This window comes from Diabrotica virgifera, chromosome 9 (assembly GCF_917563875.1).
Source record: "Diabrotica virgifera virgifera chromosome 9, PGI_DIABVI_V3a".
NCBI lineage: Eukaryota > Metazoa > Arthropoda > Insecta > Coleoptera > Chrysomelidae > Diabrotica > Diabrotica virgifera.
Genome location: NC_065451.1, coordinates 223896775 through 223911556, shown reverse-complemented (window position 1 = coordinate 223911556; position 14782 = coordinate 223896775). Strand labels below are relative to the sequence as shown.

At 34.9% G+C, this 14782-nt stretch overlaps 1 protein-coding gene across 6 annotated transcripts in view; it reads left to right on the top strand.

Annotated features, from left to right (window-relative positions):
- The window catches only part of LOC114325085 (rap guanine nucleotide exchange factor 2-like), an 849570-nt gene that overhangs the window by 792066 nt on the left and 42722 nt on the right, over positions 1-14782 (top strand). For 5 of the 6 annotated variants that reach the window (XM_050660022.1, XM_050660023.1, XM_050660025.1 and 2 more), the window contains 4 exons: positions 4694-4940; positions 6238-6525; positions 11366-11503; positions 13871-14047. In XM_050660022.1, the coding sequence (XP_050515979.1) occupies positions 4694-4940; positions 6238-6525; positions 11366-11503; positions 13871-14047 (850 nt within the window). The remainder of the gene's footprint in view (positions 1-4693; positions 4941-6237; positions 6526-11365; positions 11504-13870; positions 14048-14782) is intronic. The other variant, XM_050660024.1, reaches the window with a different exon arrangement.

Below are 14782 nucleotides of genomic sequence, written 5' to 3'. Positions count from 1 at the left end.
ACATTATGCGTTTTGACCGGATGCGGTGAAAACGCATCCGTTTCCAACGCAACCGGACCGACCTGTCACACTATGCGTTCAGTCTGGTGCAGTTTGTAAGCGCGTACCGATGACTCAAAACGCATCCGTTTCCAACGCAACCGGACCGATCTGTCACACTATGCGTTTTCACCGTCCGGTCAAAACGCATAATCTGACATCGGCCTAAATCGGTAGGGACATCCCACCAGCGTCAGGCTAAATTTCTTATATTGTGATGCAAAGACTACTACTGTCACTCCTTTCTCTCATATTTCCATCTTTGAAGACCATCGATTCCATGAATACAAGTTTTTCGATCTCTTCTCTCTCTTGGCCCTCTAGGTAGAGTTTTTGAACAGTAAATCTCTCTTTTGACATTCTCTCAATATGACCTATTGTCTTCGCCGACTTTATCTCGGCTACCAAATTAGGCTATCCTCATTTAGATAAGTATGAGTATAGTAAAACGTTGAATTAAGCTCTTAAATGGCCCCCTTAAACTCTTAAACCATAAAAAAATTCAAATTTTTAGTAAATAATATTTTTGGAATAATGTAGCGCACCTAATGAACTAGAAAATATTCAAAATAACTTTACACTCCAGTTTTTCCAAGTGCAGATGAATAAAATTTTACAATTGATGTTCTCAAACTAAATATTCCATTTAATAAAACCTTCCATCCCGTTGGCAAGTTGGGAAAATTGCTTAAAATTTTTTTACAGTTTGTATCAGATTTTCACTTGTATCCTTGTGAAAGTTAATAAACTTTCGTAACTCAATATTTATTCATGTACAGTGTTGAAGTTATACCGAAACCGAAGGATTCGTTATTACGGTATTGACTGCAATTTTCTAATAAATACTGAAGGATAGTATCTTGAGGGTCAAATTTTATCTTGACCAACTCTAGATTGACTGTAGTCTAATGGTGTGAGTTCTGGATAACTTAATGTTTTTGGTTCTAACTAAGGAGATTACTGCGGAGACCCATGGTATCTATTACATCCTCCCTTGTATGTTATTTTCCTGATAAATGATAATTCTTAGTGATTCTAGTAGATCGTTTAGCAATATTCGTTTTAAAAGGTTTAATATATCGTCTAGTGTTCGTATTGACAGTTCATCTTCTTAAAACCACGTCAATTGTCGAACTATCTATACTATAGGTATATGTAGTTGTTTTGATCTGCAAACATGACATTTTCTTAGGTTCTTCAGCCAAGTTTTTCTCATTGTCAAGTAGGTCTTTTTCTCATTGTTTTTCTGCCCTTTATTTTGATTTTTTATGAGCTGCAAGATGCCGTATTGTTTATCACGTATTATAATTATTGAAGTTAATGAAGTTTTTCTTTTATTGTCCTTTCAATCTTTTTTCTTTCTTGATTCATCTTAACTCGTTCAACATTTAATATATTCTCCTTAAAAGATTAATAGCCGGCCGTAAAAACATTTTTATTGCTTTTAAGTACGTAAACGTAAGTCATAACTCACACACCTGCATTTTTTCATATTTCTATTTTTACTAAAAGTCGATCATAAAAAATCGTTTCAGTGTTTGAATGTACAATTTATGTTATGTTGAGGACAAGAGACTTCCACAACAGTTTGCGCAGTTTAAAGTTAATTTGAACCGTTTTGTGATATTTTTAATTATATATGTAACATAGGTATATAGTAACGAGCTTTGCTGAGATACGTCCAATATGAACTATAAAATCATTTTTTTTTAATCTAAAATTAGTGACAGTTACTGCAGCAAAGCTCTACAGACCATTTCACACGACATATAACACAATTTTTTCATTATTAATCTGTTTTAGTCGTATCTGGTACTTACGCATACTGTAAGTCTGAATATAATTCTCTTTGCATTGTGTTTTTCAACAATTTCTCGTATGCCTTGTACCATTTCTGACATTATTTTACAACTTAAGTTTCTATAGTATATACATGTAAGAAATTAAGAGATTGTAATTGTTCTCTTTTGCTAGATGTATTATTTGCAAACTAATGCCATAGGTGGTATTCGTTAAGACTATTTCACGAATATATTAATAACTTAAAAATTTCTCAAGTGAAAGAGCAATTGTCACTTATGCTTTTGTGTATTCTCCGGTATTCATCTGCTTGAATTTGGTTTCTTTTTGACACAAAAGTGTAGTAGACGTTTTGGCGAAATCTCATTCGCCATTATTGATACTTTAAGCTTTAAAATAATTTTTGTCCCCAATGGCTTATGCGATAGAAAAGTGTAGACAAAAAATATAAGATCACGCCCCACGTTGGGCGCCGGAAAGTATAACCCATTATCCCTACGTGGACAAAGAGTCACTTTAGGTAATAATGAGCCGATCGTACATAAGAACAATACGAGGCCTCGTTGCTCATTCTCATTCTCGATAAATAACAGTTTGATCGAAGAAAAATAAGAAATTCTACTACTGGGGGTGCCGTATCATGTTCATCTTATTAAGGCACTACCATACCTACAGAATTCGTATTTCTGTTATATCCTGTTATAACTGGAATATTTGGGTCACATTACCAGAGGAGAAAAATATGAGTTGCTGAGAATTATTATGCAAGGAAGGATCCAAGGAAGAAGAAGCATAGGAAGAAGACGCATCTCCTGGCTGAGGAACCTTAGAGAATGGTTTAACTGTAGTTTATTACAACTATTCAGAGCAGCAGCCAACAAAGTGACCATAGCCATTATGATATCCAACCTCCGATAGGAGAGGGAACTTTAAGAAGAAGTTATATCCTTGTTAATAATCATGTGATCCTAATGAAATTTTTACATCCCCTAGTAAATAGCCCAAAAAAATTTGCTTGAATAACACTCTTGAAAAAGGAAACTTTTGAAATAAGAAATATTTCGTAATATTCGAGATTTAGATAAAAGAAGGAAAGTTTGTTCAAGACACGTTGTATGGTTGGTCTTAATTCTCTATTATCCCTATCTTTTTGTCTTAACCGTGATGCATAAGTGACAATTGCAACGTAACCAATAATACTTATTAATATTTTATATTATATTGTACATAATAAAGATTATGTAAAAATAATCAAAACGCAAAATTTGTGCGCGCAAAAGTGAAATAGTCGTCAGTAGACTATATTCCTATTTTAACCTTTGAACACTATCTCTTCTCAGATACCTACTGTTTCTGTTATGATATACTTAGTGTACTTTTTGATCCAACCTACTGTGTAAATTTGTGAATGCTATACCACTATACTCAAAAAATCCCAGTCCTGACTAATAAAACAACAATTTGGTTTCAAATTACGCGTTGGCCTCGTTTGCAGCATTCGTTTGAGTTCTAGTGGTCACTAGGTGCCAGATATGGAGAATATGGTGGATGCAGAAACAATTTGAAGTACAATTCAGGTTTCTTTGGGATCGTGACATGATGCATTGTCTTTGTGAGAGAGCAATTTTCTTCTTCTCCGGTTGTGGCTGGTTTTTTGAAATTGTTTCCCCTATCTGGGTGTTTTGGCCGCCTTTGAAATGTGGATCTACCGGAAAATTGTCAAAATTTCATGGACATCGCATACCTCAAACTAAGAAGTGTTGCATAGAATAGGTAAGGAACGAGAATTTTTCAACACAGTGACAGTTAGAAAAACATCATGCCTAGGCCACATACTGAGACATAATAAGTACCAATATGCTCAACTAATAGCGAAAAGAAAGCTCGAGGGAAAGAGGAAGAGGAAGGAAAACACTATCGTGGCTAAGAAACACCCGACAATAGACAGGGCTAAATTTTGAACGGCTAATAAAAACCGCTGAAGACAAAGAGGAGTTCGCAATTGTAGTAGCCAACTTCCATTGAGTGAAGGTCAGTTAAAGAAGAAGATGTTTCTGGATATTCAGCTGACTTCGGAGTGAAGTGGTGGATCCATGTTTCATCCATTGTCATAATATATCGGCAAAGAAACTCCTGTTACAGTTGCAAATAACGCTGAGAATAATCGTTCAACAAGAGATCTCACACAGCTTCAATTTGCAATCGATCAGAGCGATTTGAGACACTTTTTGGTGCTTTCCGGAACAACTCCCGAATTTGGGCGACTATAGTCTTGTCCATTATTTAAGTCTTTGTTACCCACATATTTCTTCTTCAGGTCTTTCTTCTAGGGACGGTTGGTGATGATTTCCGCAATTTTTTCTAAATCTTGGGCTTTTCTTATTGGTGATTGAAAGTCTAACCCAGTCCATTCTTGGACGTTTCTTAGCCACTTCATTTGTCGTCTATCAGGACCTCGCCTGTCCTCAATCTTGCCTTCTGAATAATATTTTTACCATCAGGGAGCAATTAACACTCCAAAGATGTCATTGTTTCAAAATTGAGAAAGTTTCGTCACGTAAACCATTGAGAAAGTTTCGTCACGTAAACCACTGCAACTTGTAAACTAACGACCCACTTGAGCTCAAATTGACAGTTAACATTGAAACTATGTCAGGCCCGGGAGTTACTGAGTTAAGTTATTTGTCCTAAAGAACTGTACTTGGTAGTTTTACTAAAAAAACACAAGTTACGTTGTTAATATTAAAAATGTGACTATATATTTACAAAAATATCGCAAAGTGTATAAAAAACTACCAAATATAGCTTCACCATTGCCATTAACACCTTACTAAACCTTCTCTGTACTTTTCAGATACCTTTCTACCCAGTCGTTAAGAAAGATTTGACGTTCATTCATTTGGGCAACGATTCCAAAGTTGAAGGCCTAATAAACTTTGAAAAGCTGCGGATGATCGCAAAGGAAGTGAGGTCGTTGAGCAACATGTGCAGTAGTCCGTACGATTTACTCACGATGCTCAAGTTGGGCGGACAGCCTGCTAGCAATGCCATGGTAGCACTCAATCAACTTACCACTGCCTCTAGTAATTATCACGCACAAGGTATATAAATTTATCGCTAATACACAGCTTTGTCAAACGTTGTAATATGTGGTACTAACCAGCTACAAAAATCCAACGTCAAAAATATTCTCCCTATGTAGACCCTCTCCCTATGTAGCCCCAGGGGTCCCCTATCGCAAAAAAATTGTTTTTTTCGAAAAAAAAAAATTCCTGAGCGATCCTTTGCTTTAAAAAATCTGAAATAATTCATGAATATACATTGTTATGCTCAGAAACACCCTGATATTTTTTGAATCAAACCTGAGATAAGGAAAAATTTTTAGATTTTTCAAATAAGTTTTAGGTTATGTAGGTAATTTTTGGCAAACTTCTAAATAATTTGAAATGTCAATGACAAATGACATTTGAGATGACAGTATCAATTGTTGCTGATAATATCAATTTGGAGTAGGTATACATATTAGGATGAAACCCAATAACAATAAATGTATTGAATTTAAAGTATGTTTTTTTTAAATGCCCAACATGACCTTGCTATTACAAAAAAACTGAAAAAATATATAAAAACTCGTTCTTTATTCATATGCAGTTGAGGTTTAGGGCTAAAAACATGGGGAAAAATAACAAAAAAGAGGATGTTGAGCATGTTCTGGTCTGAAAATAGCAAAACTGATCTCGGTATTAGAAATAAAAACAATTATCAAAAATTGTTATTTATTGACATGTCTGCTCATAAACATCATAAATAGGAAGTACAACATACAAAAAATACCATCTACTTCTCTTCATAATACAAGGTAAAGTGGAGGGAAAGAGGTGGATTGGTTGAAAGAAACTTTCATGGCTGCGTAATGTTAGACAATGGTGTGGCTCCATAGAAGAATTATTTCGCGCAGCAGCCGATAGAGAGGTTTCAGGAAATTGTAAACATGATGAGGGTCAACATCTGAATACGGACAGGGCACCTAAAGAAGATGAAGTGTTTATGTGCTAAAAACATGGTGAAAATACCGAGAAAAAATGGGTTTTTTGAATTCTGAGGATGTTCCGAAGAGAAAATGGCAAATCTATCCCCGCCATTCAAAAGAACGAAAAAAAAAATACTCGAAAAATAATCATATGGAAGTTTGCCAAAAATTACCTACATAACCTAATCTTTTTTGTAAGTTTCAAATATTTTCTGAGCTCAATTTTGATTCAAAAAATCTGAAAAAAATCGAGGGTGTTTGTGGGCACTAAAATAGATGTTATGTTCACGAAATTTTTCTGATTTTGATAGTTATAGTTTTTTTGTCAAGACGTCATATCTAAGTGTAAGCACCTTTCTATATCTTAGGTCAAGCAACTGTAAAACGAAGAAAAAAGTCAGCGGCAGCTCCCAACCCTAAGAAGATGTTCGAAGAGTCCCAGATGGTACGAAGGGTCAAGGCCTATCTGAACAACCTCCAAGTCGAAACTGACGAAGCCAAATTGCACGAGATGTCGCTGGAGTGCGAGAGTCCCGCGACTGGGGGATCCTCTGGACCCGGCAGTACAAGGACCAAACGGCATTCATCACCGGCACCTAGTACTACCAGCAGTACGAGCAGTGCCAGCGACGAGAGGAAGCCTACCGCCAAATTCGGTTAGTACTCTTTGATAAGTATCAAAACTAGGTGTTTCGTTAATAACAATTTGTGTTTTTATCTATATTAATGCTTAAGTTTCGTCACAAAGGAACCAAGAGGAAGTTTACTAGATTATGGACTCTAAAATATCATTTTAGAGTCCATAGTGCATTTTATCCGTCTTCTTCTTCTTCTTCTTCTTCCATGCTTCCATGACAATTTGACGATATCGTTCTCAATTTTGCGCGACATGTAACAATCCATTTGCTGATAATCCAGTCCATTGAAGGTTTCGGAGCCATGAATGTTTTCTTCCTACCAATTCCTCTTTTTCTCTCGATCTTTCCTTGAGTGTTAACGGCAGTATCCAGTATCTGTTACCTCTCAAAATGCCCCAGATATTCAAGTTTTCTCTTTTGTATCATCTTCGTCAAGTCACCTTTGCCTTAACTTATTCTGTTTAAGACTTCTATGTTTGAAATGCGTTGAACCCTTGATATTTTGAGCATTCTACGATATTACAACATCTCGAATTCTTCTAATTTGTTGCATCATATTAACCTTCATGATCCAGGTTTCACGTCCACATGGTACTACAGGATACACATAACAATTTAGGAACTTGGTTCTTAGTTTTAAGTTCAGCTGAGAATTGCACAGTATAGATATAAGTTTCATAAATGCTCCTCTTGCAATTTCTATGAGTTTTAATTTCTTCATCAGGATTTAGTGTCTCGTTTATCCAACAACCTAGGTATTTAAAATTGTTAACTTTTTTATTGGTTCATTACTGACAATTAGTTGCATAGGGCCAAAGCCTTTTTTACCAACCAGAATAACTTTGTCTTTGATGCATTTATGTCAAGTCCGTTAAGCGTCGTTTAAACACAACGATAAGTCACAGCAACTAGTTGTGATGACAAGTTGAAACACTGTTTAGACGCTGCGATTCAATGCGATACCACCTTCAACCCAACTCCAACTTTGATAAGTTGTGCGATGCACCGTTTACACACAATGATAAGTTGCAACAACTCGATTGACCTTGATAAGTTGTTTGATTTATCGCTGTGTTTAAACGACCCTTTATTGGAGCATTCTCTAGTGACTCGATCTATAAGGAATTGAATATCTTCGAACCCTTGATCGCTGTGTTGCATTTTATTTGAAGATGTTTATCAACATTTTATTTACGTACTACTCTTGATGTCTTTGACTTTTTACAAAGTCTTTATTTTCTCTGAACATTTCATCAATTGGATCAATTATCTTCTCTTTCTTACTAATGTTTTTTGTTTACTCTTATTTGTTTTGTTCCATGGAGTGGGTAGAGTTTGCAAATTTGTCCAAATTTCTCCCATGAGCTGATTTTAGGTTCCGTAACTTTCCTCCTTTTGGGTAGCTTTTTCTTTCGCTTTCGTCGTAGTCATATAGTTTATCCATGATTTCTTAAAGATTTTGATAACTAAATTTAAGGATAACTATAAAATAGTAAACTTTTAGAGTTCCTTAGTGATGAAATTATTTTCTATAACAAATTTTATTATTATTGGTGTATTTTTAGAGGTATATAATTTTAAAATGAATTGAGTATACAGATAAATTGTATAGAATGGATGTTGTCCAATCGAGAGGTCCTATTGGTTATGTCTTTTTCCAGTATTTGGCTCCCAAGTTACCAATCGCCAAGCGTACATTGAGACTAATAAAGGGCTTATAGGCATAGGCTAGCCGTTTTACTTATCCATATATAAATAAAATTCTAATGACATACTCGGCAGAAACACTAACTGTCGCAGCCAGGACCAAAAGAATGCTTAAAACAGAAGAAATGAAAACCCTTAGAAAATCGATGGTAAGATACTATGAAACAGAGCTAGAAGTAGAGATATACGACGGAGAGGCAAGGTGGGCAACATTAATAACTGGATAAAAAACAGAAGAGTAGAATGGAACGACCACATAAGCCGAATGACAACAAATAGAGTAGTAAGGTCGGCGAGAGACGGTTCCCCAATAGGAAGACCATCGGTAGGAAAACCCACGAAAACGATGGAATGACAACTTACTGGAGGTGCATTGAAAAACAGAGAGTCATGTCTACACAAAAAAAGAAGAGAATAAGCTCTAACAAACGACTATGTCAACCATGAAATGGGCTTAATGGAATGGGTGATGCATTTCACAAACTGAAACTATATTTTTCGAGATAATTCTAGACTATTTTTGTAAGCATTGTTAAAGCCTCAGGTTATTTACAATGAGTTGCCAACAATACTGCGACAAATCAGCTGAACGTTGTAAAAATGTTTATCAGTAGAAACAGTGTTGCCAACTTAAAATTATATACCTTCTAAAAAACACGATATAGAAAATCTTTTACATTACTATCGCCATTCATTATTACCTATAGCTTCAAACTAATCAATGGGTACACGATAATGCTAATGGTAATCTTCGTGTCATATTTCTGATTGAAAGCAATAGTTTGAAAAACATACAATTAAAGCTTGTCTAAGAAACATTCATTCATCTTTAAAATTGTTCTGTTACTGTGTAATATTCGAAACAGATGTAATAAAATTATAAATCACATGACTGAAGGCAGTACGAAAGCGATTATTTCTGAAGATATGTTAATATAGTATTTTTACTACAAAAACGTTATTACGTAGGTCAAAATTTTTGACGTAAGAGAACTGTCAAAACATTAGAATGTGACTGGTGTGAGTTTTTATTCAATCTCACCCCACCGTGGCAAAAATGGTTTAATTATTACCTTTTGCCTAATTGGACATAGGTGAATATTTTAGGACCACACCCGTATGTCCCGTCCTTCGATATAAACAAAATAGTGAACTTTTAGGAGAACTGGTTCTAAGATTTAATTTGGTCTGGTTTTAAGGGTGCTAATTAATACGATAGAAAGGGTTGTGTATTAGCGATAAATAAGGGTATTCGGCGAACAAAACATTTATTAACAACAACGATTTTGACAAATAAGCGGCTTAACGATAAATGATAGTCTTAATAGCGAACGAGAGAACGTAAGAGTCTTTTTAATCTATTAATTATTGCGGAGAGAGTATTTTTACGGCGAAAAGAGACGCACAAGCGAACAAAGTGTTCATCTCTGACATCAGAAAGAGACTGCTGAAATTCTATTCAAAATCTCTGCACTATTATCTTTGATAGTTTAGTTTACACCATTCGCCCTGAAAAGGGCCAAACACATGTTACACTTCTTTGGCAAAATGACCTGCTTTTACCCCGAAACTATAAAAAATGCAGATGTATATTTTATGAAACACACAACGCTACACTCAAGTTTTTCAGAGAATTAAATATTTTAAACACAATACAGATTGTCCCAACAGATTTACAGAGAGATATTTTTATAAAAGCAAATTAATGTAAATAACTGTTGTTTTCACAACAGTGACTTTTCATTATTACCGTGTTTATAGGCTCTGAGCTTCGCTGGTGTCGCTCCTGGCGGATTACTAATTCAACTTTCACCGGTAATTTTTAAATTTATTATTTAATTGTTATCGCTTAATATTTACAACGCAAAAAATTAATTAAATTGTACTCGATTTTTTTAAGATTTTGCTAATCATTTTGACGTTCTATTGATAAAATATTAATTTCTTACTTCGGATACTTTCACAATTATCGTGTAGATGGCGCTAATATTACCGTTTATTTCAATCAACGATATTACGGAACATTAAACAAACTTAAATTCAGTATTTAAAACGTAAGTATATTTAAGGTAAAAATATATACCACAGCTTTGACCAACTAATATTTTTTATAATTAATGTTTTTACTTTTAATTTTAAATTAATGACTTTGACATTTTTGTCAAATTTCCGGTAAACGTTTACAGACTTGCCACTACTGGCGCTCGCGAATTTGTAAATATCCCCTCTACGTACGAGCTCACAGCGTATAATAAACATAGCAATAATGAAAAGTCACATTCTAATGTTTTGACAGTTCTCTTACGTCAAAAATTTTGACCTACGTAATAACGTTTTTGTAGTAAAAATACTATAGTACTCCGCCAGAGAGTGTCTTAATTATTGAACTACATAGGTAATTCTGAGCATACAATTTGTTACATTTCAAGTTTAAATTTTTCTATGTACACTAGCGCTAGTTTTGCTCGGTATCATACGACATTTGAACTACTATTCGTAGCATTGGATGTACATCACCGACAATGGTCGCATTTGGGAGACAAAAAAGTGAGGAAGTGGTTTCCGATGGTGCGGTAACGTTCTGCTCCCTAAATTCGTGACAGCCCATCACTTTCTGTTATATTAAAATTGTTTTTTACTTCATAATCATGGTCGAAGACCATGTACCAGTAGATTGTTTACCGTTTGCGCTATTTTCTAATTGATAATTAGTACTTGACGCCATCTTTCAACAAGTCTATTGACAAATTTACAAAAGTAGCATACGTTGGACGGAGGTAGCGGAATTAAAATGGCAAGTGCTACATTCAGAGAACAAATTCCCAACAGTTGTGGAGCCGCTCCGTCACTTTTTCGTCTCCGGAATGCGGCAATCGATAGCGGTTTTATGTTTCTATTACATACGTCATATGTTCCGTGTCATCTGTCAATTCTTATATGTTTTGTCGGATCAGTGAAAATTATAAATTCCTATTTATTGAAACAAACTTGCTTTAAAACGCCTGATTAATCATCAAGACTACATTTTTTCAGCTGTCGTGTAGTTCTATGTGGTACACGTGAAGTACAGTTGAATTGTTTCTGAGATAAGCTCTGATTGTATTGTTTGAATAACTATACCATACCTAAACTTCGAAAATGTTATGTTCAGGTTCGGCTTCGCCTCAAGCGGTGCGGAAATTATTGGCATTATCGGAACCGAATAAAACAAGACCGCATCAGCCTCGTCTTCCTTCTCATGGTCTCAATCAGCCCAGTCCTGCCGTCAGGCGGGCGCCAAGTGCCACAGGTAAGATTAACCGAAATACTTAACCTTAACTAAAGATTGAGTATTGAGTGGTCCAAATACGGATTATTTACAATTGTTTAAGTCCTGGTGTTAACGTAGACAATGGGACAGTGAAAGCAACAATTATCTTCCATAGATAACAGTTTATTATTTTATAACTTCTCTCTCTCCCATGGCGCTACAGCCCAAGTCGGGCCCCTGGCCTCCTCCAGCATCCGCCTCTCAAGTATCTCTGTCTCCGGCTGCTCTCCTCCAGTTGTCTACCCTCAATATCTTTTTAGCATCGGTTCTCACTTCGTCTATCCACCTCTTCCTTGGTCTTCCTACTGACCGAGGTCCCACCATAGTTCCGCTAAGCGTTCTACTTGGTGTTCTATCGTTATCCATTCTTATAAGGTGACCTGCCCAGCGTAATCTTTGAATTTTTGCATAATTTGCTATAGAGGGATCTCTGTAATATTGGTATAAATCGTGGTTGAGCCTTATTCTCCATATACCATTGTCGTAAATGGCTTTTATAACTTAGTTCCTTTAATTTCTATGTTGCTTTGGTTTTCTTTAGTGTTTCTTGTTTGTTTGTATCGTAATCTTTCTTGACTCTTTCCTATAACATGCGATCTTTGTAACACAATATCGTATCCATACTATAATTTACAATCATAGACTGTTTTTGGTGTATATACTACTAAGACATAAACCCTAACTACAATCTTATTGATGTATTTAATAACTGATAATGACTCAAAAAAAAATTATACTCCAGATCAAATGGCTGCAGCGATGCTAGCCGTTCTAAGAGGAAGATCAGTTGCTGCTGCTTCAATACTTCGTATAACTTTGCTATACAAAATAAGAGCAAAATATCCCGAGGTTTACACTATGGGTCCTTCTCCAACCTTAACAAATGAGGAAGGAAACAGTGGATGCTAGAACTTTCTAGAATTCATTATCCACTCACGAAAACGCAGCTTATAGATAGTGTCGAACATATACTTAGTGAAGGAAACCAAAAGAGATACCAAAGTAAATGGAAGGTATGAGCCAAAATGGTATAAAGGTTTTAGGTAGATATGCTGAAATTTCTGAAAGGATTAGCTAAACTTTAACACCAGTTAGAAAAATTATCACGGAATTACAGCTTCGAAATTGGTTTGAGGGAATTAAAAAATACCTAATGGATAAGAATATACCGTACACAGACTTTTTAATACTGATGAAACGGGATTTTTCCTTCAACCAAATGGAAATAAAGTTTTAACAAAAAGGATGAAAAAAATGTTTAAAGGACATGAGACAAGGATATAAGAAGAAGAATACCTAACCATACGCTAAAGCTGCTGGCCAGTTTGCTCCTCCAACAACTCAGATGGTATGACCTTTCAAAACAAGTCTTCATGTGGACCTCTCACGAGCGAAGAAAAAGAGGTAGACCCCTAGGAAAGAATGACTTCACATAACTATACATTTTTAAGTTTTTTTATTAAATACATATTGTAGCTGTGTTTATCTTGCTCTCTTTTCCAAGAGTCTTCATATTTTTCTGCTAAAAGCATTTGTTTAATTATTTATTCATAAAGATTTCTTGATACAATTAACATTTGACATTTGAACAAGTTTGTGGATGCTTCTATTATGCTTCGTTAATAACACAGGTGAAGAAAATATCGTACATTTCGTATATTTAGATCACTCAATAATATATATATTTTTAAAATCATCAAACCCAAAAACAGTTACCCTTTTATTACATAAGTTTTTGTTTCGTAACTAATATAACTTCTCTTCTTTAATCTTTCCACATGTAAATTTAATATTTCAATAATGTCTACGTGTATTTGAGATTTATATAGGACACGTTATGCCTAAAAACACGTGTTGCAAAACGGGATCTAAGCCACAATAATACTTTTCCCCCATATATGGGGAAAAACGGGACATTTTACCTAAAAAAACGGAACATTTTGGTGTATTTCCCCCCATATCTAGGGATTCTAGATCATGCGACACCTAACACATTCCTGTAAGTTAAGACGTTTAGGGACTATTAGTTTTAGGCACCTTTTTGGTAGCCTGATGTACTTGATTATGTAATTGTACTCTGCACCCTCCCCTTTCCATCAACGTCTCATACGTCACGATCCTACGAGATGTAATACTCCCACCACAAAAGCTTAACAAGTGAGCAGAATGAACCTTAGAACGTTTTTCAAAATTTCAACTGGGAAAAATGACCCGTTTTTTACGTTAAAATGTCCCGGTTTCCCCCAGATTTGGAGAAAAAGTATTGTGGACTAGAAGCTGGCCTTTTACTTTTATTGTTATTTATGCATTTATTTAATATCACATTTAACACTTCTTCGTTTATAGGAAGTTATTCCAGTTACGGGTCTCATAGTTCGAGTAGTTCAGGAGCTGGAGGCAGAGCCATGCACGAGAGATCTCATTCAGACACGCCCACGCCCCTTCCCTCCGTAGCTTTGTCTGCAGAAAGCAGTAGCGTTACTTCCCTCAGCAACTTGCCTTTGAGAAAGACTGTCACCTCGGGTAAGAACCTCCAACGTTTGTTTTTTCGGTGTGTTTTTCACTATATCTCAAAGATAATCTTAAGATTGTAAACTTAGTTTACTAAGTAAATAAATTCAGTTTACTAAGTAATTAATAGTAAATAAACTTAGTTTACTACGTAAATAATAGTAAATAAATTCCATTTACTATATAAATAATAGTAAATTAAATAAACTTGGTTAACTAAGTCAATAATAGTACATAAATTCAGTTTGCTAAGTAATTACTCGCAAATAAAGTTGGTTTACTAAGTAAATAATAGTAAATAAATTCGATTTACTATGTAAATAATAGTAAATTTAATTAGTTTAGTAAGTCTTGTGACTGTATTTATTTGTAAATTAAATTTCTTAAGATTTTCGATGGGATGTTCAGCCAATAGAAACAAATCGTTTCTCATTCCATATTTTTTGATGCGACTCTTATAACCTACATTTGGCACATTTTTTTCTAAATTTCTTTTGTAATAATATCATCTTTTTAAACTCTACCGTTAATTATTGTTCTATAACAGATCCGATCGACTCCTTTATAATGATCAAAAAACCAAACAGAAAATATATACATCAGACAACTAGGGAAAATAACATTGTTGTTAAAGTTGCTACATAAACGGTAGTTTTTGTTGGTGCATCTGGATAAAATTTGTTCATAGATCATAGGGCCTTTGATGATAACAAAAGTTTACATGAAACACTGTCAAATTGAAGAAAA